Genomic DNA, 27,787 nt, shown 5'->3' on the forward strand with positions numbered 1-27,787 from the left:
GTGTGCCCTGTCAGGTTTAATAAGTGGGATTTGTTGCCTTATAAATGGGGTTGGGACCATCAGTTGTATTGTGCAGAACTTTGGTGGATACACAGCTGATAGACCTACTGAATAGGCTGTTAAAATTTGTATTATGGCAAGAAAAAAGCAGCTAAGTAAAGAAAAACGAGTGGCTTTCATTACTTTAAAAAATGAAGGTCAGTCAGTTCGAAAAATTGGGAAAACTTTGAAAGTGTCCCCAAGTGCAGTTGCAAAAACCATCAATCGCTACAAAGAAACTGGCTCACATGAGGACTGCCCCAGGAAAGGAAGACCAAGAGTCACCTCTGCTTCTGAGGATAAGATTATCCGAGTCACCAGCCTCAGAAATCGCAGGTTAACAGCAGCTCAGATTAGAGACCAGGTCAATGCCACACAGAGTTCTAGCAGCAGACACATCTCTTCAACAACTGTTAAGAGGAGACTTTGTGCAGCAGGCCTTCATGGTAAAATAGCTGCTAGGAAACCACTGCTAAGGATAGGCAACAAGCAGAAGAGACTTGTTTGGGCTAAAGAACACAAGAAATGGACATTAGACCAGTGGAAATCTGTGCTTTGGTCTGATGAGTCCAAATTTGAGATCTTTGGTTCCAACCACCGTGTCTTTGTGCGACGCAGAAAAGGTGAACGGATGGACTCTACATGCCTGGTTCCCACCATGAAGCATGGAGGAGGAGGTGTGATGGTGTGGGGTGCTTTGCTGGTGACACTGTTGGGGATTTATTCAAAATTGAAGGCATACTGAACCAGCATGGCTACCACAGCATCTTGCAGCGGCATGCTATTCCATCTGGTTTGCGTTTAGTTGAACCATCATTTATTTTTCAAGAGGACAATGACCCCAAACATACCTCCAGGCTGTCTAAGGGCTATTTGACCAAGAGGGAGAGTGATGGGGTGCTACGCCAGATGACCTGGCCTCCACAGTCACCAGACCTGAATCCAATCGAGATGGTTTGGGGTGAGCTGGACTGCAGAGTGAAGGCAAAAGGGCCAACAAGTGCTAAGCATCTCTGGGAACTTCTTCAAGATTGTTGGAAGACCATTTCCGGTGATTACCTCTTGAAGCTCATCAAGAGAATGCCAAGAGTGTGCAAAGCAGTCATCAAAGCAAAAGGTAGCTACTTTGAAGAACCTAGAATATAAGACATATTTTCAGTTGCTTCACACTTTTTTGTTAAGTATATAATTCCACATGTGTTAATTCATAGTTTTGATGCCTTCAGTGTGAATGTACAATTTCCATAGTCAAGAAAATACAGAAAAATCTTTAAATGAGAAGGTGTGTCCAAACTTTTGGTCTGTACTGTATATATATATACAGTACAGACCAAAAGTTTGGACACACCTTCTCATTTAAAGAGGGCAGGGCTGGTCGTGCAGCGGTATAGTGGAGCGAGGTTTACTGCAGGTTATAGGCTTGTCAGAAGTGGTGGGTCTTCAGGTTCCTTTTGAAGGTTTCCACGGTAGGCGAGAGTCTGATATGTTGGGGTAGAGAGTTCCAGAGTAGGGGGGGTGCACGGGAGAAATCTTGTATGCGATTGTGGGAAGAGGAGATAAGAGGGGAGTAGAGCAGGAGATCTTGGCTGCAGGTAAGTACTGGGAGACCAGGTCATAGATTTATGGAGGAGACAGGTTGTGGATGGCTTTGTATGCCATGGTTAAGGTTTTGAACTTGAGTCTCTGGGCAATGGGGAGCCAGTGAAGGGATTGACAGAGAAGTGGTTGAATAATTCTGAGATTATTGCATTCATTAAAAAATTTATTTTGTGCTGAATTTAGAGAAACCACTTGTTACATTAGTCATGTCTAGTTATTTAAATTGTTCTTGTTTGATTGGTTTACTCCAAACAGCAGAAAGTTTGCACATTTTGGTAATGATGAACCTAATTTCCAATGAGGTTGGAATAATTTTGATTGCAACTGTATACTTCCTTTCTTTAGTAAATAGCTGAGATAGGCGAATCAATTCACGCGACCTTGGCTCACCGGCCAGATCAGTTTTCCATGGCTGCTGGATGGGAGCCCCGTAAAACACCTCCTAATTGCTGACATCTTTGGTGGTTCTTTTAATTATTCAGCTTAATTTGCAATGGGGGTTGAATAATTTTGATTCCAACTGTACCGGCAAAAAAATGTCACGCTAGTTACAGTATTTTGGAAATCTACCTGATAAGCAGAAGGAACCATGCTGAGGTCGCCATTACCTGTTTTTTTTTGTTCATCTTCATACTTCATTGAAGTAATATAGCTTCTTCTGTGATGTTCTGTAGATAATCCTAAGTGCTCGTCTCTGATAAATCAGCATATTATAGATATATTGATATTAGATTTGCCGAGTTACTTATTTCTGCTTTAACACGATGCAGAGATGGAAAACCAGCTGGCTTTTGTAGAGAAGGAGGGTAGAGAGGGAGATCCATGTCATGCTAGTTTCGTGAGTGGATATATGTCTAACAATTAGTAGATTCTTTTTCATATGGACAATCTATTATAGCTTTTTTTTTATTATGGTTTCTTGTATTGTTGTTATAAATTGTTTTTTGTTTCTTTACAGTGTTTTTTACAAAGCCCTGACTTCTGGATGCGTACAGCTATAAAGTTGATGTTTTCTTCAGCACTTTCATATTTATGACAGTTGTTATTCTGGCTTCAAAGTTTAAGAGCCCAGTTTATCAAGGCTTTTAGGCCAGTATTCTGTCGTAAAAGCTTTGAAAAGTTGCATAAATTTGTCGCAACTCGATGCTTCAATAAAACTTTGTGACTTTTGGCCTTCTCACTCCATTTTAGCCCAGCTCCATCAAAGTGGGACATTCAATGTTTGGTACGCCACAAATCTTACTCCAGATGTGACTGGAGTAGGATTTGTGGTGAAGTTCATGCCAACTTGCATGCCACTCATTCGATGCTCCCGATTCATGAAGAGGCATACACCTCTTTAAGAATCAGGAGCGTCTGACTCCAGCACACCACCTCCTCAAGAGTGGCGTGGAGAACGTTATTCTTGATGAATTGGACCCTTAGTTTCTATTCTGTGTTGTTTAGAACTTTAAAAGGGTTATCCACTTAAAATTCAGAAGTTATTGACATCAATATTGGATCGGCGGAGGTCTGATTCAAGCCGTTGTTTGAAGAAGACCACAGCCCTCAATGTCCCCTTCATTGCTTAGATGCCTCCATATTGCATATGCCATACCATTTAGGCTGCACTTGGTCATAGTACTGCCACTAAAAGTATTGTTTGTGCAGTTAGACTATGGCAATAATGACTGAAAACGGCTTACAAAAAACCCAAAACAGAAGATACAGAAGCAGTCAAACGTGTACTAGTCAATATGTCTAAAAAATCCCTTGTTGAAAGGCCCATATGAGTAGAACCATAAGGCCATGTTCCCACGCAGCTTAAAGGCTTTTTTCCGCTGTGTTTTTTTGGGCTCAAAATCTGTGGATGAGATTTCATGAAGACTCGTGCCCACCTTGTGTTTAAAGACACTGTTGAACTGTGTGCTTATTGGCTTTTATGGGTAGCTTTAAAAAAGACACATGTAAAAAGCTCCGTTCCATTTCTAAGTGAAAAATCAAAAGTTTTTCTGTACTAAAAAAAAAAAGCATTAAAAACACTGCTTCAAGTCTTCACCAAACGTACATCAAATAAAGGGTGAAAGGCATAAAAGAAATAACACAATAATTAGAGAAGACTATTATTGTGTTTGCATATTTTGTTGTGATCGCCTGCAAAAAATATGAAGACAAAAAGCAGCAGAAAAACAGCATGTGAACACAGCCTCAGGAAACGCAATGTTTGTCCTGTTTCTCATATGAGCAGTCGTTACACATATGATATAATACCGATAAAATATTTTGTCATGGGATATTCAGTGGTTTCTTTACCTCTTTCTGTGCTAATTTACACAAACAAGGTTCCATATTGTGACTTTGTTAAAGGCCATTAAAATCTATTTTATGTTACTCTTAGGAAGATTGTGGATTATTCCTTTTTATCCTAAAACTTGGTGTGTAACCAAGTTTTTCTTCTGTTCAGGTGATATGCTGTATATTGGAATGGATATGATGCAGGACAGTAGCTTGCAGTCTCAATCATATCAATAAATGCAGACACGTTTGTAGTTTATCAGGTTATAAAATATTTAATTTTATTATAAATGCCAGGGACTTAGGATCTATACATGTGAGCGAGAAAAATATAAAGTGTATGCTATATTTATTAAAGGTATAGTTTCCATGTAAAAGATGTGTTGGCATCAGATACTTAGCCATATTATATTATCGTTAACTCTACGCTGATCAGACAGTCCATGCTTATTACGAAGTGTGATTTCCGCAGCATGTGCTCCCTGCTTTGCAGTATTGGTTTAGTGTTAGACATGAGCAGCTTTTATCATTGATCTCATAGAATGAAGGGGCTTTAAGGTCCATCACCTCCTCGTATGTTTCCATGTCAACATCCAGCGTAGGAAGATGACTCATGGATGGAAAATTGAGTTTGTCTGCACAATTCTACAGGTCTGTTCATCCCAGTGTCTTTGTCCTAGGATATGACAATATTTCCTATAGAGAAGATCTATATTATTCCCAGAATGCCTCCAGGTTTTTGTACATTTCATATGGTATTTCATTAGACTGTAAGATAAAAAGGACCTGTCAGCTCTACTGTCAAGTCTATGTTATGAAATACTTGTATTGTCTAGAAAATGCCAGCTCTGGAGCATATTTTTTGCATGAAAAAACCTGTTTCAGTGTCTCGCTGACTGTTCAGACACAAATATATCAGTTTAAAAGATTCTGGTGTAGGCCAGAGAAATAGAACTGTGGTTTTCCTCTTCCACGGTTCAAATCTCCTTTTTATTACCCTTTTGCCATTGATAGTGCGAGTGTAAGCTATTTTACTTCATTTACAATGGGCAAGGCGCGTGGCAAGGGATGTGGAACTGGACGTTCGGGTGATGGTGCGTGCAGAGGACGGGGCCGTGGCCAAGGTGAAAATGTGCCACAACCAACAGCCACATCTTCTCGCTCCCAGTTCTTGACCGAATTACTAGGGAAGGACACAACAGCACCACTATTGCGAACTGATCAGTGTGAACAGGTTATTAATTGGATAGCAGATAATACTTCCAGTCACCTGGGCACCACCACCTCCGGTCTGTCTTCCACACGGTCAAGTGTTAGTAGCCGTGAGTCTCGATCGCATACTCCTCCTCACCCTGATGCTCCTTCCTCCCACCATGCCGAGTGTCGTCAGACAGCAACTGATCCCACAGTTGTACACTCTGAAGAGCTGTTCACTGGTCCATTTCCATATTTGGGCCCCTCGCCTGCTCCGCTTGAAGTGGTGGAAGAGGAGATCCCATGTAGCGATGGCCAAATATTTGAACAGCTACGGCCACAGGAAGGCGACGCTGGCAATGAGTCACAAGACGTGGATGATGACGAGACACAATTGCCACGAAGTGAGGAGGAGGACCGTGGTGCGGAAGTGGAAGAGGAGGAGGTGGTGGATGATCTAGTAACTGACCCAACGTGGCAGGAGGACACGCAGAGCGAGGCCAGCAGCACACAGGGGGAGGGAGGCAGAGTACCCCAACAGGCAGGAAGAAGCAGTGTGGTGGCCGCAGACAGAAGGCGGGCAACCGTTCCCTGTAACACCAACATGAGGGACGTTGCCAGTACAACCGGTAGGTCTTCCAAAGTCTGGAATTTTTTTTAAAGACTCTGCTGATAACCCCAAAAAGGCCATTTGTACCACTTGCCAGGCCAGCATCAGCAGGGGTGACAAAACTACCAGCCTGACCACCACCAGCATGATCAGGCACATGTCAGCAAAGCACCCGACTTTGTGGGGCGAACCCCAGGGTCCACGACCAGTGTCAGCGGGTGTCACCACTGCTTCTTCCGCTGTTGTGCGTGTAAGACAACCCCCTGTTGTGCGTGCAAGGCAATCCCCTGTCCATACTGCATGCAAAGATGCCCCCTCCTCTCAGTCTTCACTTGTTATGGCAGTTTCTCAAGAAACAGCATCAACATCCACGTCCACATCCCACCGCAGCGTTCAATTGTCCATATCCCAGACCTTTGAACGAAAGCGCAAATTCGCAGCCAACGCCCCACAGGCCCCAGTCCTAAATTCGCACATTTCACGACTGCTTGCGTTGGAAATGCTGCCTTTTAGGCTGGTGGAGATGGAATCCTTCCGCAACCTTATGGCGGTGGCCGTCCCTCGGTACTCAGTCCCCAGCCGACACTATTTTTTGCCATCCCCGCACTACACAAGCACGTGTCCCAAAACATCTGCCGTGCCCTCAACAACGAAGTTACTGGGAGAGTCCACCTGACAACGGACACGTGGACAAGTGCTTGTGGCCAGGGACGGTACATCTCCCTGACGGCACACTGGGTAAACATAGTGGAAGCCTGGACCCAGTCGGACCTTGGGACGGAACACATCCTCCCCACACCGAGGATTGTGGGCCCTATGTCAGTCAGAGTTGCCCCCACAGTGTACAGCTCCTGCGCATCATCCTCCTCCTCATGTTCAGCCTCCATCTCAGATATCACCACATCAGTTACAAGCTGGAAGCACTGCAGTACTGCCTCAGCCAAGCGGCAATAGGCTGAGCTGAAACTCATAAGCTTAGGTGATAAACCTCACACTGCTTGTGAGTTGTGGACAGCTGTGAAAGTGCAGGCAGATCTGTGGCTGACACCGCTGAACCTACATCCAGGCATGGTCGTGTGTGACAATGGCCGTAACCTGGTGGCGGCTCTGAGGCGAGGCGAGATCACACACGTACCATGCCTGTCTCATGTGCTTAACGTCGTGGTTCAGCGGTTTCTTAAATCGTACCACGAGTTGCCAGATCTGCTCGTCAAAGTACGCCGCCTGTCAGCTCATTTTCGGAAATCGGCTACAGCTTCCGCTGCCCTTGCTGTGTTGCAGAAGCGTTTGCAGCTTCCGGCACACCGACTGGTGTGTGATGTCCCCACACATTGGAACTCTACCCTCCACATGTTGCAAAGGATTTGTGAGCAGAAGAGAGCAGTTGTGGAGTACCAGCTGCAACAAGGCCGTTGATATTCAGGTCAGACTCCACACATAAGACCTCAGGAGTGGACCTGGATGTCTGACATATGTACTATCCTAACAAACTTTGAGGAGTCCACCAAGATGGTGAGTGGCGATGACGCCATCATTAGCGTCAGCATCCCACTTGTCTGTCTTTTGCAACGCTCTCTGCAGAGAATTAAAGAGGAGGCATTGCAGCCAGAGTATGATGAGATGGATCAAGAAGCCATAGCGGGCGATTACACACAGCCCAGCCTCATCTCATCCCAACGTGCATTGGGGGACAATCAGGGAGAGGATGAGGAGGAAGAACAGGAGCTGGTATCATGCGCTGTAGATGGTAGTACCTGTATAACTGTCATACCGTCGGTTCAGCGAGGGTGGCCTGAGGACAGGGGGGAGGAGGAGGAGGAGAGCATGGTCAGTCGTCATCTTGGTGAGGACGCGAAAGTCTTGCCCGTTACCAGTCTAGCACCCATGGCTGACTTTATGTTACGCTGCCTTAACCGTGACCCTCGCGTTGTCAAAATGTTGGGTGACAGTCATTACTGGTTGGTGACACTTTTAGACCCCCGCTACAAGGAGAACTTTCACTCTCTTATTCCTGAGGTGGAGAGGTCTACAAAAATGGGGCAGTACCAGAAGGCCCTTGCTGCAGAACTGTTAAAAAAATTCCCATCTGAACACGCAAGCGGCAGAGGTCACAGTTCGTTGCCCAACCAAGGCGTACAGGCGAGAGAGACGCAACTCCAATCCAGCAGAGGCAGAGGAACACTGTCAACGTTCTGGGACAGTTTTCTGAGACCCGCCCAGCTTACCGGCCCTGAGGCGCGGGTACTCTCACAAGGAGTGGAAAGTTTCAAAAGATGGTGAGGGAGTACCTTGCCGACCCTATCAGCATCCTCCGTGATTCCTCTGTGCCTTTTAATTATTGGGTATCAAAGCTGGACACTTGGAATGAACTCGCTCTGTACGCCTTGGAGGTCCTGGCCTGCCCTGCCGCTGGCGTGTTATCGGAGCGTGTTTTTAGTGCCGCTGGGGGAATTATAACTGATAAGCGCACTCGCCTGTCAACTGACAATGCTGACAAGCTGACCCTTATCAAAATGAACAAGGGCTGTATTGGGCCAGACTTCTCATCACCACCAAATGACAGCAGAGTAACATAAAGTCAAATCCATTGTGTTATTTCGGGAGGTGTATTCCCATGCACAGCTTCACACCCACACATGGGTATACGCTTCCTCATTTCGGCTGTTTTATGCTCTTCTCCTTATCCTCAGCCTCCACCACCACTATACCACCAGGGTGACCGTGGTCCGTGTAGCTGGCATTGCAAGTTCCTTCGTCCTAATTTTTGGCAGCTTTTGCTTGGAAGGCATAGGCAAAGACTATGGGAGACCCACTCCCCAATAATGGGAATAATGTTTTTAATATGCTGTACTGCATGGCTCTTCTAAGGGGCATAGCAAGTTCATCCGTCCTAATTTTTGGCAGCTTTTACTTGGAAGGCATAGGCAAAGACTATGGGAGACCCACTCCCCAATAATGGGAATAATGTTTTTAATATGATGTACTGCATGGCTTTTGTAAGGGGCATTAAAATCGTCTTGTTAAGCTACTGTGACCTCCACGTCTCTTCCAAGGGGCATTGATATTGTCTTTTTATTCCACTGTAACCTCCACCACTCTTCCAAGGGCATTGATATTGTCTTTTTATTCCACTGGGACCTCCACCACTCTTCCAAGGGGCATTGATATTGTCTTTTTATTCCACTGGGACCTCCACGTCTCTTCCAAGCGGCATTAAAACCGTCTTGTTAAACCACTCTGAACTCCACGTCTCTTCCAAGGGGCATTAAAACCGTCTTGTTAAGCTACTGTGACCTCCACGTCTCTTCCAAGGGGCATTAAAACCGTCTTGTTAAACCACTCTGAACTCCACGTCTCTTCCAAGGGGCATTAAAATCATCTTGTTAAGCTACTGTGACCTCCACGTCTCTTCCAAGGGGCATTAAAACCGTGTTGTTAAACCACTCTGAACTCCACGTCTCTTCCAAGGGGCATTAAAACCGTCTTGTTAAGCTACTGTGACCTCCACGTCTCTTCCAAGGGGCATTAAAACCGTCTTGTTAAACCACACTGAACTCCACGTCTCTTCCAAGGAGCATTAAAATCGTCTTGTTAAGCTACTGTGATCTCCACGTCTCTTCCAAGGGGCATTGATATTGTCTTTTTATTCCACTGGGACCTCCACGTCTCTTCCAAGGTGCATTAAAACCGTCTTGTTAAGCTACTGTGACCTCCACGTCTCTTCCAAGGGGCATTAAAACCGTCTTGTTACACCACACTGAACTCCACGTGTCTTCCAAGGGGCATTAAAACCATCTTATTAAGCTACTGTGACCTCCACGTCTCTTCCAAAGGGCATTAAAACCGTCTTGTTAAACCACTCTGAACTCCACGTCTCTTCCAAGGGGCATTAAAATCTGTAGCATCGGCATCTCTGCCTTCTTCCAGGCAGAGACGCTGCCCCTCTCACCTCCTTGCTCCCCGCTCTCCTTCCCAGCCTGCTGTCGGCGTGCGCAGCCCTGTAGCTTCGGCGTCTCTGCCTCCTGCCAGGCAGAGACGCCGTCCCTGCCTCCTGCCAGGCAGAGACGCCGTCCCTCTCACCACGCTCCCCGCTCTCCTTCTCAGCCTGCTGTCTGCGCGCGCAGTCCCCCGGGCACTGTGCTTAGGGCGCGGGCGCTCCCCCCCTCGTAAAGGGGCCGCGCGCGCCGTCCTAAGGAGTCCCCGGCCAATAGCCGAGGGTCCTCCCATATATAGGGCACCTCCTCCAAAATGGAGGTGCCCGAGCAAAGTTGTTGCGCAGTTTCTGATCTTTGCTTCAGCCCTCAGGTCCCGCTGCTAGCCTGACTCCTCGTGCCTGCCAGCCTGTTATCTCCCGTTACCTGCCGAGCCTGCCAGCCTGCTCACCTGGAGCGCTCACCTGTTACCTGCCTGTTACCTGCCCTGTCTGCCAGTCCGCTCACCTGGGAGCATCCGCCTGTTACCTGCAGAATCCGTCTGCCCGCTCACCTGGGAGCGCTCACCTGTTACCTGCTGTGTCTGTCATACCGCTCACCTGGGAGCACCCGCCTGTTACCTGCTGTGTCCGTCAGCCCGCTCACCTGGGAGCGCCCACCTGTTACCTGCCTGTTACCTGCCTTGTCGGTCTGCCCGCTCACCTGGGAGCGCCCGCCTGTTTCCTGCCAGCCTGCCTGGAGGCTCTGCCGTCACTTGCTGTGACCACCCGCCTGGTAAACCTAGAGACTACTACCTGCTCTGCTGTCACGTACCGTGACCACCTGTCAGCTACCAGAGACTTCTGCCTGCTTGCCGTGTCCACCCGTCATACCGGTCAGTCCCAGCCATCTGACCCGTGGGAGCCACCTGCTCTCTTACAAGGTCGTCCCCAGAGTAGCACCTGGTCCCTCAGCCCGGATCCTCCCTGGTCACGGTGTCGTTTGCTGCCGTTCGACCAGGGTCGGTTCGGGTTGATACTTAGTCACGCCCCTCTGGGTCCCTCCTTGCACCTCGGCACAGAGGTTCCACCATCCGGACCCGTAACAAAATCACCTTATTAAGCTACTGTGACCTCCACGTCTCTTCCAAGGGTCATTGATATTGTCTTTTTATTCCACTGGGACCTCCACGTCTCTTCCAAGGGGCATTAAAACCGTCTTGTTAAACCACTCTGAACTCCACGTCTCTTCCAAGGGGCATTAAAACCGTCTTGTTAAACCACTCTGAACTCCACATCTCTTCCAAGGGGCATTAAAACCGTCTTGTTAAGCTACTGTGACCTCCACGTCTCTTCCAAGGGTCATTGATATTGTCTTTTTATTCCACTGGGACCTCCACCACTCTTCCAAGGGGCATTGATATTGTCTTTTTATTCCACTGCGACCTCCACCACTCTTCCAAGGGTCATTGATATTGTCTTTTTATTCCACTGGGACCTCCACCACTCTTCCAAGGGGCATTGATATTGTCTTTTTATTCCACTGGGGACCTCCACGTCTCTTCCAAGGGGCATTAAAACCATCTTGTTAAACCACTCTGAACTCCACGTCTCTTCCAAGGGGCATTAAAACCGTCTTGTTAAACCACTCTGAACTCCACGTCTCTTCCAAGGGGCATTAAAACTGTCTTGTTAAGCTACTGTGACCTCCACGTCTCTTCCAAGGGGCATTGATATTGTCTTTTTATTCCACTGCGACCTCCACCACTCTTCCAAGGGGCATTGATATTGTCTTTTTATTCCACTGTAACCTCCACCACTCTTCCAAGGGGCTTTGATATTGTCTTTTTATTCCACTGGGACCTCCACCACTCTTCCAAGGGGCATTGATATTGTCTTTTTATTCCACTGGGACCTCCACGTCTCTTCCAAGGGGCAATAAAACCATTTTGTTAAGCTACTGTGACCTCCACGTCTCTTCCAAGGGGCATTAAAACCATCTTGTTAAGCTACTGTGACCTCCACGTCTCTTCCAAGGGGCATTAAAATCATCTTGTTAAGCTACTGTGACCTCCACGTCTCTCCCAAGGGTCATTGATTTTGTCTTTTTATTCCACTGCGACCTCCACCACTCTTCTAAGGGGCATTGATATTGTCTTTTTATTCCACTGCGACCTCCACCACTCTTCCAAGGGTCATTGATATTGTCTTTTTATTCCACTGGTACCTCCACCACTCTTCCAAGGGGCATTGATATTGTCTTTTTATTCCACTGGGACCTCCACGTCTCTTCCAAGGGGCATTAAAACCGTCTTGCTAAACCTCTCTGACCTCCACGTCTCTTCCAAGGGGCATTAAAACCGTCTTGTTAAGCTACTGTGACCTCCACGTCTCTTCAAAGGGGCATTGATATTATCTTTTTATTCCACTGCGACCTCCACCACTCTTTCAAGGGGCATTGATATTGTCTTTTTATTCCACTGTAACCTCCACCACTCTTCCAAGGGGCATTGATATTGTCTTTTTATTCCACTGGGATCTCCATGTCTCTTCCAAGGGGCTTTAAAACCGTTTTGTTAAGCTACTGTGACCTCCACGTCTCTTCCAAGGGGCATTAAAACCGTCTTGTTAAACCACTCTGAACTCCACAGCTCTTCCAAGGGGCATTGAAATGTTGTTTTTAATTACCTCTAACCTCCACGACTCTTCCAACGGGCATTGCATTTCCTCCTAATTTTAGTCAGCATTTGCTTTTCAATGCATAGGCGAACACTAAGGGAGACCCACTCCCCAATAATGGGTAGAAGGTTTTTAGTACGCTGTAATCCACGTCTGTTTCAAGGGGCATTGCAGTTCCTCATAATTTTTGGAAAGCCTTCCATTCACTGCTTAGGCCAACAGTGTACAGGAGACCCAGTTGCAATAAAATGGAAAAAACGGTTTAGTTAAGGCCCTCTGATCTCCATGTCACTTCCAAGGGGCATTGGAGTGCCTCGAAATTTTTGGTAGGCATTGCACTCACTGTATGCCCTCTGTGTAGCCGAACCGCTCCTTTTGGTACAGAAACATATCCTACAAGACATGTGTGGTTGACTGGCCTGATATTGATGTGAATGGTCCCTGTTCCTCCTGCTCTTTCTCCTTTGCCACCACCTCATCCATCATTCATCACCTGAAGCTTTGTTTTAATGGGAGTCATAGAACTGGGATAGTAGCAGGAAAACATCCAGCAATCCTCGGAGGAGGTAGGATATGCGCCAAAACGCTGACCACCTCAGGCCTAGCCACTACTACATACATGCGCTTGCATTCCAAGGAACAGAAAGCTAAGGAGATGGATGGCCTCATGATCATGAATAATTTACTCGTTGTGTAGGAGGCCGACCACTGCTGCTGTCTACCTTCTGAACTTTGTGTTGAAGCCTGATTGACCCAGGACCCGCAATCCTCTATGTCTGGAGGATGTGTTGCATCCCAGTGTCCAACTGTGTCCCGGCTTCCACGATATTAGCCCAGTGTGAAGGCGTCAGTGAGATGGACCATCCCTGGCCACATTCACTTGTCCACGTGTTTGTGGTTAGGTAATGTTTTGGTATGCGCGCTTGTGTATAAGGCGCACCGGGACAAATAGGGGCGGCTGGGGACCATTTATGGACACCCGGCCGCCCCCAGGCCGCTGGGGACCGTGTGTGGGCACCCGGCCGCGGGGCGGCTGGGGACCGAGTATGGACACCCGGCCTCCCCCTGGCGGCTGGGGACCAAGCGTGGACACCTGGCCGCCGGTTAGCTGGGGACTGAGTATGGATACCAGGCCGCCGACGCAGTCATGACGTGGTGGCCAGATTCCGCCTCCACATGCCTAAAAGGCCCAATTTCAAGTGCAAGCAAGCAAGCAGTATAGTATTGCAGCCTGGGGGTGGGTGGGTGGCAGGCTGCATACTTGCGCTTGCATTGCAAGGAATGGGGGAGGTACAATTGAACACTACCCTGGGACAAGGACTTGCACGGGGATAGTTGCAAGTCTGCATCTTCTGATGAGGCAAGGATCACTTCTGATGGGCACACTTTTAGGCAGTGACCTGGGTGTCAGAGATGCTTCCAGGGGTCTTCCCCATGCTGTTCCCATGTCTTTTCAGCACTGTATGCATGTGTCACACAGCACATGACCAGATAAGGTTGTAAAATGTTAAAATGACATTTCCCGGTGAATGCATTTGTCACGGTTGAAAGCAATGCAAAAGTGCAAAAACGCATAAAAAATGCTACTTGTGAACATAGCCCAAGGTGTGGAGGAGTATTTTTGTTTTTGGTTATTTATTTTACCTTATACACAAGTCTTTACCCTGGAAAGGATGTTCGTTAACATATTTCACAGGAAAACAGTTTCAGTTTCTTTTTTGTATGTTTTATTGTGGGCCCGTAAAAGTGGCTTAATACTTCTGACCACGTTGTTGACAGCAGTGACCTGGGGGTCAGAAATGCTTCCTGGGGCGATCTCCATGTCATTTGAGCACTGTCACTATAGTTTTGGGCACTTTTTAGGCTTTCTACAGACTGCTGGGGGTGCCGCCGCAAAAATGCTCGGGTCTCCCATAGACTAATATTGGGCTCGTTGCTCGGGTCGAGCACCCGAGTATCACGGTGAGCTCAGCCCGAGCTTCGAGCACCCGAGCATTTTAGTGCTCGATCAACACTAATACTTACCCTTGCCCTCACCTTACTTGCCACTCTCAAATCTGACTTCCAGCGCCAACTGTCAAGTGAGGCTTGTACTTGCCTCCTAGACCAGCTGCAGCCATCATGGGAATTTGTTTATGCCAGGAGACTGGCGGGGGACAGAGTAGCTAGTGCAGAGGATTAGAGGTGGTTCGGGAGGGGAGTAAAGGTCTTTGTTCTTCCATATTTTCCACCCTCGACCCATACACAATATTTTAAAGAAGGGGAAAATCCACCCTGAGCTGGAGGCTACAGTTTTCCTACCATATTACTGTTACTATCTTGTTAAACTTATTATATATATAATCAATATTAAAAGTTGATCGTACTTTCAAGTAACTTTTCAGAATAAATTGCCTGTGTGTATACATGAAGAATGACCCTATTCCTGGCATTTATATGATTGGTATTTTGCCTTTTCAACAGTTTTCCTCCCTGCAGCCTCTTTCCAATTTGCAATCCACTCCAAGCTAGTGGGAGGAGACAAGCTGCTGTGATCTCTCCCCCATACAGTACAGCACACATGGATAGATTCCTACTCTTCTTTCATTTTTTTTTATCACACAAACATCATGCTATATGTATGTGAATCAAGCTCTGATGGGAGGTAAAAACTTATTAAAGAGGTCAGTATGATCCTTCTGTGTGTCTCTGCCTGTTTCCTTACTTTGTTCTTGACGCCTCATTCCCCCTCCATAGAGTATGATGGGCTGTGTCATATGACTCCAATGAGCTGCCAGACGGAGTTGAACTGTTTTAAAGTGGATGGTCAGTTCAGGAGGCAGGGGTGAGAGGAAGAACTGTCTCATAAAAAATTTAGGAATATATCTTAGGGAAAATTGCTTCCTGCCCCACTTATGATCACTTGTACTATTGATTTATACAAAGTTTGTTGAATGTAGAGTTTTCTTTTAAGTATAAAATATGTGATCCAGATTTCTCTCATTCTACACGGGTGCGGTGCATTCTATTGATGTGGTAGATTTGCCTCTTGTGCAGTCATTTTATGTATCCTCCATTGACTGAAGTTTCCTGTGATTCTGCAGTTCTGTCTCTTTAAATCACAACAAGCTCTTAAGTTTAATGAAATGTGAAGGTTTCATCTTCCATTCCCAGAAATGTTTTCCTGTGGATTTCTTTGATTTGTATTACACTTGTGCATGTTGTTACCATGGTGCCATCTGTTCAGGTGACACAGGAGGCAGACGTGATGGTAGATTCATATAGATGGCATCTTACAATATGATCAGCTTTCATTTTCCAAACATCTCTCACCGCTCCATACAGGATCCCATATAATAAAGCAATGCTTATTGTATGCAGGCGTGTTATACTGGACTATAAGATAACCTTGTCTGTAGCAACACATTATTAGGAAACCTAAAAAGAAATTTATATTACCAGTTATAAAAAAAAAAAAAATTCTCATTCACTCTTAGGACGCATTCAGACGCCCGGGAGTCCCATATACGTCGTGTTTTTCACCAATAGAACATGTGTTCATTAGGATCTAGGGCTGCTTACAGGAATGGTTTTTTTTTAAAGGTATGATAAATATGAATGAGGCATTCACTCTTATATAATTTTTTTTTTAATTATTATTTACTTAAAACCAGGAGTGAATACTAAATCAATCAATGCATGAATTTGCCTAAAGGGACACGACATTTGGAGCTGCTTTCAGTTATATTAGGAATGGCATAACTAGTAAATTCCTTTATCAGTTTTTACAATGAAAAGTGATGCGATAAGGCTGCACACAATTTCTAACATTCCATTGTGTGTCAAAATACAAAGTTCAGAGAATGGAGTGAATGGGTTAAATCTGTGCTGCCGGTACACAGATGATGGACAAGGAAAGAGGAATCCAGGAATGCAGTTTTGTCTACGCGTTTAGAAGTTCCACAGTATGTGGTTTGTCCTCATGAAGACGTGTGGAACTTCAAAACGCATAGACAAAACGGCGTTCCTGGATTTCTCTTTCCTTGTCCATCATCCGTTTACCGGCAGCGCAGATTTAACCCATTTCACTCCATTCCAAGCTGGGGGTCTGCAGCAGCCTTGAGCTTTTACAGTGCTTGTGGTCACACAACCATACCAGGTGAGCACCACTGCACACAATCTCACCATTTTTACCCCGATAAGACCCTATTGCATTTATTGTCATTTCAGCTTTTTACCTTAAAATACAAAAAGGTCAACATCGATATTTAGCAGTCTGTATTCTGCCAGTGTATAACAGACGCAGTTTACTGCCATGTGCCAGTACTGCCCTAGATAAATAAAGGCACTTAGTGTCTGCTGAAACGTGAGGTATAGCTTGGAGCTTTTAGTCTTGCACTGTGACTTTGGCTGTGACTCAGGTAACGTGGTCAAAGATCATAGTATCTTGCTACTACCCAATATTAGTGAATGGGGCCGCACTGCAACCTGCAAGGTACAAACAAGTCCAAAAAAATAATAATTCCAACTGGTTTTGACCGCTTTGATTCTGGTCACAGTATTTTGCAGGTCATCATACTACTCCATTTACTTGAATTATGCTGCAATATAGCAGTAGTATACAACGATCATTGGCAACAAAACCTGTTTCACGGCCATTGCCACTGTATAGCAATACAGAACCCTAGATCTGGAGCAACCCGCAGCTGCGGTCTATACACCACGGTGCAGGTTTTAGCAACTAATACTACGTTTGTTCCCATATAGAGCCCTATAAGGGCACAGACATAATTCAGAATGAGATCGGAACACAGTATGGTCTGGTGTGAAAGCTGCATAGAAATACATGAAGCCGTCACGCTCGGGTCGGAAAGAGATGCTGGCCAGTCCGTGCTCTGTATTTTGATTTATATAGTCATCTGACTGCGCCCTTAAAAGGGGTTGTCCACTACTAGGCACTACTCTTGATCTAAATGTTTGATGCAGAAAAAATAAAAAAGCTTATACTCAGCTCCTGTGCCGGCGCCGTTCCAGCAGTATCGGCACTGGCGTTCCTGGGGCGCTTGTGTGCACATGAGCCCGGCCCTTAATCAGCGCTGGCGTCCCTGTCTCCGCCTTCGTAAGGTTAAGTAATTAACAGGATGTGAGAGAGCAACCGCAGCAACCCACTTCCTGTTAATTAGGGAGAGGAAGTGTGGCGCACTGCTGCGCACTGGTGCCACAGAACCCAGAAGGGTGCAGGGATGGACTTCTCCACAAGAGGCCCTCACACATTCACACACCTCCACCCTACCACCTCAGACCAGCAGAGGGAGCCCGTTAGGGATATATATAGGGAGGGTGGAGCCAGACAGCGGAGTTTAGTTTAGCAGTTCAGTGAGTCAGTCAGAGAGAGAGTGTGCTGGCACTTAGACCAGTGAAGAGGCAGCACGCTGGCTGCTGTGCTTAGGCGAGCCAAGGCCCACAGCACGAGTGAAAGCCTAGTGAGGACCCTGAGTGTGGCCGAAGGCGAGAGGAGAAGGAAGAAGTAGCAAAGGGAGCAGAGGAGCATACCAGGCTCACCCCAGATATATACCGGACACTGGGTCCGTGCCTACAGGGTCCCTTTATACCCAGTAGGGACCACCGGACACCTGGAGGACTACAGGTCCCAGGTTTACCAAACGCTGACTACAGTACCAGGGCTAGGAGGCACGGAGGCCCCAGCGACCAGGGAGAGTGATCTCCAAGAGAAGGCCCTACCACCAGGTCAGCAGGCGCAAGAGAGAGACCGTAATCAAGCTAGGCCTAGCTCCAGGCAGGTCAGAAGCTTAGCAAGAGGAAACAACGGATCAGGAGGCCCTACACCCGCTCACTGGGGAGAGTCCAAAAGTGCACCCTTCACCCGGAGTACCCTGGACCGTGCCTGTATCACCACCAGTAAAGGTACTGAAGTTTACCCCCGTGTGAGTGTCCGTCTTTCCTCCGGGACCGTCCTGCCGTCTCTCACCAGCATCCACCATCTACCCCTACACTGCCCTGGAGCTAGCTCTACCTGTGGAGAGCCACACCATCCCTGCTGCCGTAACACCAGCTCCAGAGGACTGCTCCGCAGCGGCGGCTCCCGTTAGCCGCATTCCACAGGTGGCGTCACTAACTTATTATAAATCCCCTATAAATAATCCCCTTTTTTTATTGACCGCCCCCTGGGCCACGGACCGGGCCAGCCACCGTGATATAACCCCCACCGGCATCCATAAGCTCTGGCTGCAAAGTAACCCCCACGGCCCAGGGGGCACGTGAGAAGGAGGATCAGGGAGCCAACACGAAGGTAGGTTAATTTCAACTGAGGTGAAGGAGATACCGCTAGAAGGTGCCGTACCGCTGGTGAGCCACAGCCGTAGTAGAAGGAAAGAGGGAGGATCCAAGCTCAGCACAACAACCAGGTAAAAAATCAAATTTTTATTTAGCCAGTTTAAAAACAGGGAAGCTAATAACAACCTAAATAGGTGGTTTTTAACTTCCCTGTTTTTAAACTTGCTAAATAATTTTTTTTTATTTTTACCTGGTTGTTGTGCCGAACTTGGATCCTCCCTCTTTCCTTCCTATTAATTGCTTAACCTTACGTTTGAAGGCGCAGACAGGGACGCCAGAGCTGATGTGGCATGTGAGCCCGGCGCCCAAACAATCGCACAATAGCCCAGAGAACGCCAGTGCTGACACCGCTGGAACAGCGCCGGCATGGGAGGAGAGTATAAGCTTTTTTATTTTATTGGGGCCAAGCGAGGGGTATGAGAAGGGGTTGTCCAAGTAGTGGACAACTTCTTTAAGGAAAACAGTTTCTAGGTTTAATTGGGGACATTTATCAGAACTAATTTAAGCAAAAAGTGCGGTAATGGCCCACAGCAACATATCAGATTCCTGCTTATTTTTGAGAAGCTAAATGAAACTATTCGTTGAGAAATTTTTTTTATTTTACTCACTGAGGCTATGTGCCCACGAAACAGAAATGCTCTGGATTTTTTCTGTATCTCCCTGGCAGGAAAAACGCATGCAGATTTTACATGCATTTTTCCTGCTAGGGTAGAAGCGGGTTATCAAGCGCTTTTCCAAGCGATTTTAGCATCACTTGGAAAGTGCTTGACAACTTCGTCACACTATATAAATCCATGCAACTGGCATGGATTTATATAGTGTGACCAAGTTAATAGTTAAAAAAAGAATAAAAATGGTAAAAAATAAATATTATACTCACCTTCTGATGGCCCCTGTCTCCTGTACGGTGCGTCCTGTGTTTTGGGCGGCTCGCAGTGGTGTAAAAGGACCTTCCATGACATCATTTAGTAATGTTATAGAATAACCTCGGCACTCGGATACATTCAAAGAAGTACAATTTTAATGCAGTCCATAAATTAACAAAACGTTTCGGTCAAACAGACCTTCATCAGTACACAGACTGCTTGAAAGAGATAAGGCATGAGTGCAGGGGTAGAGGATTCAGTGTCTTAGTGCAGCACCAGACTACCTTAAATGCAGGATATGTGGAGAGCCTAGCACAGAACGCGGTGTCCGCCGCTGGTTCCGGGTTCGGCCCCTACTCGAGCACCACTGTCCAGCTGTGCAGCAATTCTCTTTCTATCATTTAGTAATGTGACAGGTCACGCGACCGTCGACGTCAGCGGTCGCGTGACCTGTCACATGACTAAATGACGTCATGGAAGGTTCTTTTACACCACCGCGAGCCACCGGGGAGCCAGGACGCACCGGAGAGAAGACCGCGGGCCATCAGAAGGTGAGTATAATGTATATTTTTTATTTAAATTTTTTTTTTTTTTTTTTTTTTAACAGGTACTATGGTACCCGGGTCTGGAGGAGAGTCTCCTCTTCTCCAGACCTGGGTACCATCCGCACATTGAATCGCTTAATATCTGCATGTGCAGATGTAGTCACGCCATTAAGCGATTCAATGCAAGTCAATGACGGCAATTACGCCGCGTTTCCGCAAAAGTAATCGACATGCTGCGGATTTTTCCACAATGATAATCCGCAGCAGATATTTCCACAGCATGGGCACAGCACATGTGGATCATCATTGGGGACCATGGGGCACGTATTACCAAGCGTTTTCGCTGTGGAACTTCAGCGGCAAAAACGCTTGAATAACGCATAATGGGCACGCAGCCTTATATAACTTTATTAATTCCACAGCGCTTTATTGACATTATCTTCATTGTCCCCATTGTGGCTCACAATCTAAAATTCCCGATCAGGATGTCTTTGGAGTGTGAGAGGAAACCAACGCAAACACAGGGAGAACATACAAACTCCTTGCAGATGTTGTCCTTGGTGGGATTTGATCCCAGGACAAAAGCTACAATCTTAGCAACTGAGCAACCAAGCTGCCTTTTATTTCTGATATAGGCGCTCACATACATAAAGAATAGTGACACTAGATAAATGTGCAGGTAACAGGAGACATTACATCTCTAAACATTTATTAGCTAAATAAATACATCACTGTACAACAAAAAAGAACAAAAGTCAAAATTATTGGAAAAGTCATTTGGAGTGATCACTTTTCTTCCAAGAATGTTAAAATACATAGATACAAAAATACAAGATTTGTTTTGTAGTCGCCTTAAGCACTGAGAATACAATGAAGCAGTCTGATTATATGATTTCAACCCAAAATAGTTATCGGAGATCACAAGCTCATTTTGTCATGAGTTTTTATGGCAGCTAGAAGAGCACAAGATGAACTACTGTACTGTGATGTGTGTGGAATACAGGCAACCAGCAAATCTGTAAAGAGACGAGTAGGTGGGGTTTTCTTACCCTGTCTGGAGATGAAGTAGGTGAAGTGATGAAAAACCATGTGCTATATAAAAGCTGTACATTTTTGCCTTTGCTAAAATCCCAGAAAGCCATATGGGATGTTATGGTACACATATTTCTATAGACACTGTCTGAAAGAACCTTTCCTAAAAGCAGCTTTTTGATGAGCCCTCCGCCATGATTATGGTAGTACATGCAGTTTTTGTTTTTCTCTACTCCTACTTTAGTAATGACATGCGTCCCATCCACAACTTTTATTGTACTTTAGACATTCATTTTAAAAAGCGAAGCTTATATGTGCAAATCCTTTAATCTTTGCAATGGGTGTGTGCTTGTTTACACCTGACGCAGTTCCCCAGAAATCAGCTCTGGGAACAGATTACAGAGACATACATAATACGGGAGTCGCTTGGATTTAAAAGACGTGTTATAATGTCCAAATTCTGGAGACCCCCATAAACAGTGGAGGCAGTGCTTGGGAGGTTTCTTCTCGTACTCCTGCTTCTCCATTATACTAATCAGTCTGTAGATTAATGTGTTAAAGAAATATGTATTTAAGTGTCAAAAACGATGGGTCACTCTTCAATGAGGTTCAGATTCTGCTTCAAGTTCAGGTACTTTGGACCACAGTTCGGGTCGGGTACCAAAACCTGAACTTCCACAGGTCGGCTCAACCCTACTCCCAAATTGTTTTAACATAAACCGAGCAGAGGTCCATGCGTTTAGTGCCGGCACTGCCTTGCGGCTTCGGTCTCAGCATTTTGGCTGCAGCTGTGAGATCCACTTTACATTTTAGTTTAAAACTGATCAGAAATCAAAACAGTTGAGTAGACATGATGTCCAGAGCTAGAACTGTGGCACAGGAACATGGGGAAGGATTAGCTGGTGCACATCCTGGCATTGTAGCCAACCAGCTGTGTATTCAGTACTTCTGCCGAGAACTATTGCTTTGTGTATCTGACAGCTCACATCAGCACTGCAGCCAATCATTGAGCTCAGCAGAGGTAGATGGTCACGCTCAAGCCTCAAACCAAGTGTTTGGCAGCAGCTGTGATGCGTACAGTCGATGTTACCTCAGCGCTGTAGCCAAAGCACGGAGACTGGAGCAGTGCAAGAGAACCGGCAATGGACCCAGGGAGGCTGCATTGTTTGTTATGTCCCATATATAAAAGCCATCAGTATGGCATCAGAATTATTAAACCCGCATTGCAAATTTAGGATCCTTAGCAAGAATTTAATAACTCAATACAAGTGGTTTCTCCAAATGCAATATAAAATGACAACTGCAGTCTCGGACGTACTCACCCCTCTGAGTAGAATCCCTTGTAAGAGCAGACATTTACAAATCAGGAGTGGTCTTAGGCACATCTGATGCAAATATGCAACGATTTCATTAGATGCATAAGATAAAGCCCACCCTAAATACCTGGACTGGCTATGGGTTTATTGACTGTTTGAGCACATGTTAGGGTGCATTGACACTGCGAGGTTATTGTGTACGAGCATTCCTAACGCTCATTTCATGATGATCTTTCCTTGTAAACAGGCTGCAGATCACCCGATGAACGAGCAAAACGTCCATTCATTCATCGGGTTAAATGATCTTTTGCGCAACGGAAAAAAAAAATCGTTCTCCATGGTGCTTGGTCTTGTGTAAACAGGCTTTGCACTGCTGAGAACTATTGCAATCTACTGTATGTGCACTGAGTGATCTATTACAGATCACTCAGTGCACATCATTTACTCTGGTCTATTAAAGGTCTGCTGATCAGTAAACTTTTACCAATCAGTGGTCGTTTAGTGCAGCCGTTTGGCCATGGACCTTTAAATATTGCCAAGTCAAGAGAGTAGTTAAACTTAAAAAATATATAATAATAATAATAATAATAATAATAGAGAGAACTGCCTTGTGCACACAAGGGCAAGAATACAAGATAGCAAAGGCTTTGAATGTTCGTAGAGATATAGTTGGTAGTATATTTCACAAATTCAGTTAAGTTAAAGGGATTTTCTGGGCCAGGCATATATTGCTGAAGTCACTTTGACTTTATATAGCTGAATCTGAACGTGATCAGAAATACGCAAATCGCATAGAAACACTAGAAGTCAAAGAGAGCAGAATCCTGACTGTGTGACTGTTGCACACTTAGAATTTGACAAGATGCAATTAGACTCACCCAACTTGAACCTCATAAAAAAGGTGTGGTGGGATTTGAAGAAGGCGGTGCAAAGTGCAAACCTGTGGAAATTAGTGAACTGAAGGCCATTGCTCATGCGCAATGGGCTAAGATTCTACAGGAACGATAAGATAGGGCTTGTAAATGTAGCACATTTTCAGCAGGTCATTACAGTCATTGAGTATTCCACTAAGTAATAAAAGAGGCTTGCCGTGAAGGGGTTGAATAATTCTGAGACTGCAGTAGTCATTAATGCTCCATGACAGAGGTTGGGCGGGTGGACTTGAGCCTGCTCCATAGAGAAAATATCCGATGTGTTACAAAGCTTTAAACAGCAAATCACCACTAGTGCAAATTGCTGCCGTTAACCTTTTAAATGCTGCTATTAATTGTTAAATCACTGACTATGGCATTAAGTGCCACAATCTAGCCCAGGCGTTTGGGCATGCATTTGCCTTACCCCATAGAAGCCCCTCGTCACTGCCATGTTTGTTCTTCTGTGAAGTCCAGGCACAAACTGGGCTTCATAAGAGACCCGTGATTTTTACTACATATTGCAGTATATAAAATAAGTGATAGGGACTTGAACCTGTGATCATTCTATGGGAATGGAAAATAAATTTGATAACTATATGTATATACACTGCTCAAAAAAGTAAAGGGAACACTTAAACAAGAGAATATAACTCCAAGTAAATCAAACTTCTGTGAAATCAAACTGTCCACTTAGGAAGCAACACTGATTGACAATCAATTTCACATGCTGTTGTGCAAATGGAATAGACAATAGATGGAAATTATTGGCAATTATCAAGACACACTCAATAAAGGAGTGGTTCTGCAGGTGGGGACCACAGACCACATCTCAGTACCAATGCTTTCTGGCTGATGTTTTGGTCACTTTTGAATGTTGGTTGTGCTTTCACACTCATGGTAGCATGAGACGGACTCTAAAACCCACAGAAGTTGCTCAGGTAGTGCAGCTCATCCAGGATGGCACATCAATGCGAGCTGTGGCAAGAAGGTTTGCTGTGTCTGTCAGCGTAGTGTCCAGAGGCTGGAGGCACTACCAGGAGACAGGCTAGTACACCATGAGACGTGGAGGGGGCCGTAGGAGGGCAACAACCCAGCAGCAGAACCGCTACCTCCGACTTTGTGCAAGGAGGTACAGGAGGAGCACTGCCAGAGCCATGCAACATGACCTCCAGCAGGCCACAAATGTGCATGTGTCTGCACAAACGGTTAGAAACTTACTCCATGAGGGTGGTATGAGGGCCCGACGTCCACAGATGGGGGGGTTGTGCTCACAGCCCAACACCGTGCAGGACACTTGGCATTTGCCACAGAACACCAGGATTGGCAAAGTCGCCACTGGCACCCTGTGCTCTTCACAGATGAAAGCAGGTTCACACTGAGCACATGTGACAGATGTGACAGAGTCTGGAGACGCCGAGGAGAGCGATCTGCTGCCTGCAACATCCTTCAGCAAGACCGGTTTGGGAGTGGGTCAGTAATGGTGTTCTGTGGCATTTCTTTGGAGCCCTCCATGTGCTCGCCAGAGGTAGCCTGACTGCCATTAGGAACAGAGATGAGATCCTCAGACCCCTTGTCAGACCATATGCTGGTGCAGTTGGCCCTGGGTTCCTCTTAATGCAGGACCATGCCAGACCTCATGTGGCTGGAGTGTGTCAGCTGTTCCTGCAAGATGAAGGCATTGAAACTATGGCGTGGCCCGCCCGCTCCCCAGACCTGAATCCAATTGAGCACGTCTGGGACATCATGTCTCTCTCCATCCACCAACGTCACATTGCACCACAGACTGTCCAGGAGTTTGCGGATGCTTTAGTCCAGGTCTGGGAGGAGATCCCACAGGAGACCATCCACAACCTCATCAGGAGCATGCCCAGGCATTGTAGGGAGGTCATACAGGCACATGGAGGCTACACACAATACTGAGCCTCATTTTGACTTGTTTTAAGGACATTACAACAAAGTTGGATCAGCCTGTAGTGTGTTTTTCCACTTTAATTTTGGGGGTGACTCCAAATTCAGGCCTCCATTGGTTAATAAATTTGATTTCCATTGATGATTTTTGCGTGATTTTGTTGTCAGCACATTCAACTTTGTACAGAACAAAGTATTCAATGAGAATATTTCATTCATTCAGATCTAGGATGTGTTATTTGAGTGTTCCCTTTATTTTTTTGAGCAGTGTATTAAAAAAAAAAAAAAAAAAAAAAAAAAAAAAAGTATTGGTCTTGGAAACTGGCAACACAAACCTAATTTGCTGTTTTTCCAAAGTTCAGAATCTTGTTAAACCACTAAATGGTTAAAAAAAAAAAAATAATCAAGGGAGTTTTTGGTATAGCGGTATGGTATGGTTTCATGTCGTAATCATACTGACATGAAGAATCATGGTCCCAAGAAATTTTATCTGCATCTGGCGGAATGACGTTTTTTTTTTTTCACCATTTCTCTGTGCGCTTGTAGATTTGAAAGAAGCTATTTATTTTACATTCAGTCTTAAGGAAACAAAGGGAAAAATAATTCCAACTTGTCCCGAAAAAAAACAAAACAAAACAAAAAAAGCCTTTATACATCTATGGAAAGATAAAACAAGTTATGGTTCCTTGAAAAAAAAGGGGATTCAACGTTGTAGGGTTGAATAATTCGGAGTCTGCAGCAATCATTAAAAGTGTCATTTTCTGCTGAATTTGGAGAAACCACTTGGTAGATTAGTTGTGTAGTTACTTAAATTGTTCTTGTTCGATTCTGCTGTTTACAGTGAACCAAAGTTTCTAAATTTTGGTAATAAAACCAATTTGCAATGGGGGTGGAATAATTTGCATCTGTAGGTTATTTAGCCAAACCAGGGTGAGCATGACAATTCATGAAATGCCAGAGTAGATGCAAGTTGGACACTGAATGGGATACGACAGTACAAGAGGAAGACATGGAATGGTTCCAAAACTATGATGGAGCAGGCCATATACTAACCCCTCCTAGCTGAAATAAATATATATTAGTGTAAATTTAATGTGACCAAATCTGAGTCTTTTCCTTGACATAATCACACAATTTATTGTAAAGTGAAGGGAACTCCGAAATTAGCAGCACTTACGATATATACTAAACAAAGCATAATAGAAAGAACATTATATGCTCAAGGCTGTTGGAACAGCAACAATAGCACGTGCAATGACACTGGGAAAGCTGGGGATGTACACAATTAAAACAACCTTGTCAAGGGAAGCTGAAATGTAATAACCAGTTGTCACTAGAAAGCACCTGCAAGTAAAAGCGGCAAGTTATTGGCATGATCAGGAAAGTGCCAATGTTCACTTCTGGGAATCCACGCTAACGTGGTGATGACTTCATTATTTTTCTAACAGCATTTGATTTAATTTCTCTGCTGAAAAATAAAGCTATCATATTTATAGCAGTCTGGATTTCCTGGCAGACACCCAAGCTAAAGGCAGCTACACCCTAAGGGAACAGCCAATACGCCAGTTCCATAAAACGTTAATGTCCTGTTCCGCTCTCTAAAACTGTGACTAGAACAATGATTACTGCACACGCCACGTTATCCAAAACTTGTTAAACAGGTTCATGCTGCTTGTTCCAAGCACAGAAAGGGGAAATAGATGATATATAATGATATGCTGATGGAAAGGGCATTATTAGCTTTGCCGTTCTTATAAATTTACAGCATGAAAATTCTGGTGGCACCTAACATTAGATAATTTAAAAAGTAGTCTGTCAGGGCAAAATGACAATATGAAGTAAGCACATTTCCATGTAGAGCTGCCTTTCTCGAGAAGAACCAAACCCCAGCGCCTCCTCCCCAAATCATTGCTCCGAGCACCTAGTTAGCATACTACTTCAAAAATCAGTTTTCTTGGAGAGTCCCCCAAGGGCAGGGCCTTCTTCCCCTCTGTTCCAGTCTATCATTGTTAGTTTCTTCACTGTCATTTATATATGTATTTTGTATGCAACGCCTTCTCATGTACAGAACCATGGAATCAATGGTGCTCTAAAAATAAATATTATTATTACTAATAACTCATGCTCCTGAAATATTCAGAGTGCTGTGCATCCTATGATGACATTACTACCATACTCACTTGCCTGAGAGGTAAGTAGATTAGCAGGCCTCCCATTCAGCGGTCACAGATTACTATCCTGGTTGATGGACCAAAGTCTGAAGACTCAACTCTCCCATCTCTAGTCAGAATTCCAAAATAAATGAAAGAATTCTAACCACCTATCCACTTACAGTGGTGGGGATTAGGGCCCCATTCTCAAGATACATGCGGCTGGTAGAATCCTCATCTAATATTATATATTTAAGACATATCCCATAGATGTGCTCCTGAAATATCCAGAGTGCTGTGCATCCTATGATCACATTACTAACCTACCCACTTGCCAAGAGGCATGCATGATCAGCAGATATTGTGCAAGTGTCTTGTTCATTAGAATAGGACACGCACAAGCAACAGGTTTGCGGGG

General features: G+C 45.3%; 1 protein-coding gene across 6 annotated transcripts in view; it reads left to right on the forward strand.

The window, feature by feature from the left end:
- The window catches only part of LRRC74B (leucine rich repeat containing 74B), a 137,194-nt gene that overhangs the window by 100,687 nt on the left and 8,720 nt on the right, over positions 1-27,787 (forward strand). Inside the window, exon 13 of one of the 6 annotated variants that reach the window (XM_073673254.1) lies at positions 2,597-4,024. The exons of the other annotated variants lie outside the window; for them this stretch is intronic. Coding sequence (XP_073529355.1) covers positions 2,597-2,639 — 43 coding nt within the window. The 3' untranslated portion in view covers positions 2,640-4,024. Of the gene's footprint in view, positions 1-2,596; positions 4,025-27,787 lie in introns of those variants that run through there. 6 annotated transcript variants of the gene reach the window in all.

The sequence above is a fragment of the Phyllobates terribilis genome, unplaced genomic scaffold, assembly GCF_046119375.1.
Source record: "Phyllobates terribilis strain yellow unplaced genomic scaffold, ASM4611937v1 Scaffold_1__5_contigs__length_1240528914, whole genome shotgun sequence".
NCBI classification, from domain to species: Eukaryota; Metazoa; Chordata; class Amphibia; order Anura; family Dendrobatidae; genus Phyllobates; species Phyllobates terribilis.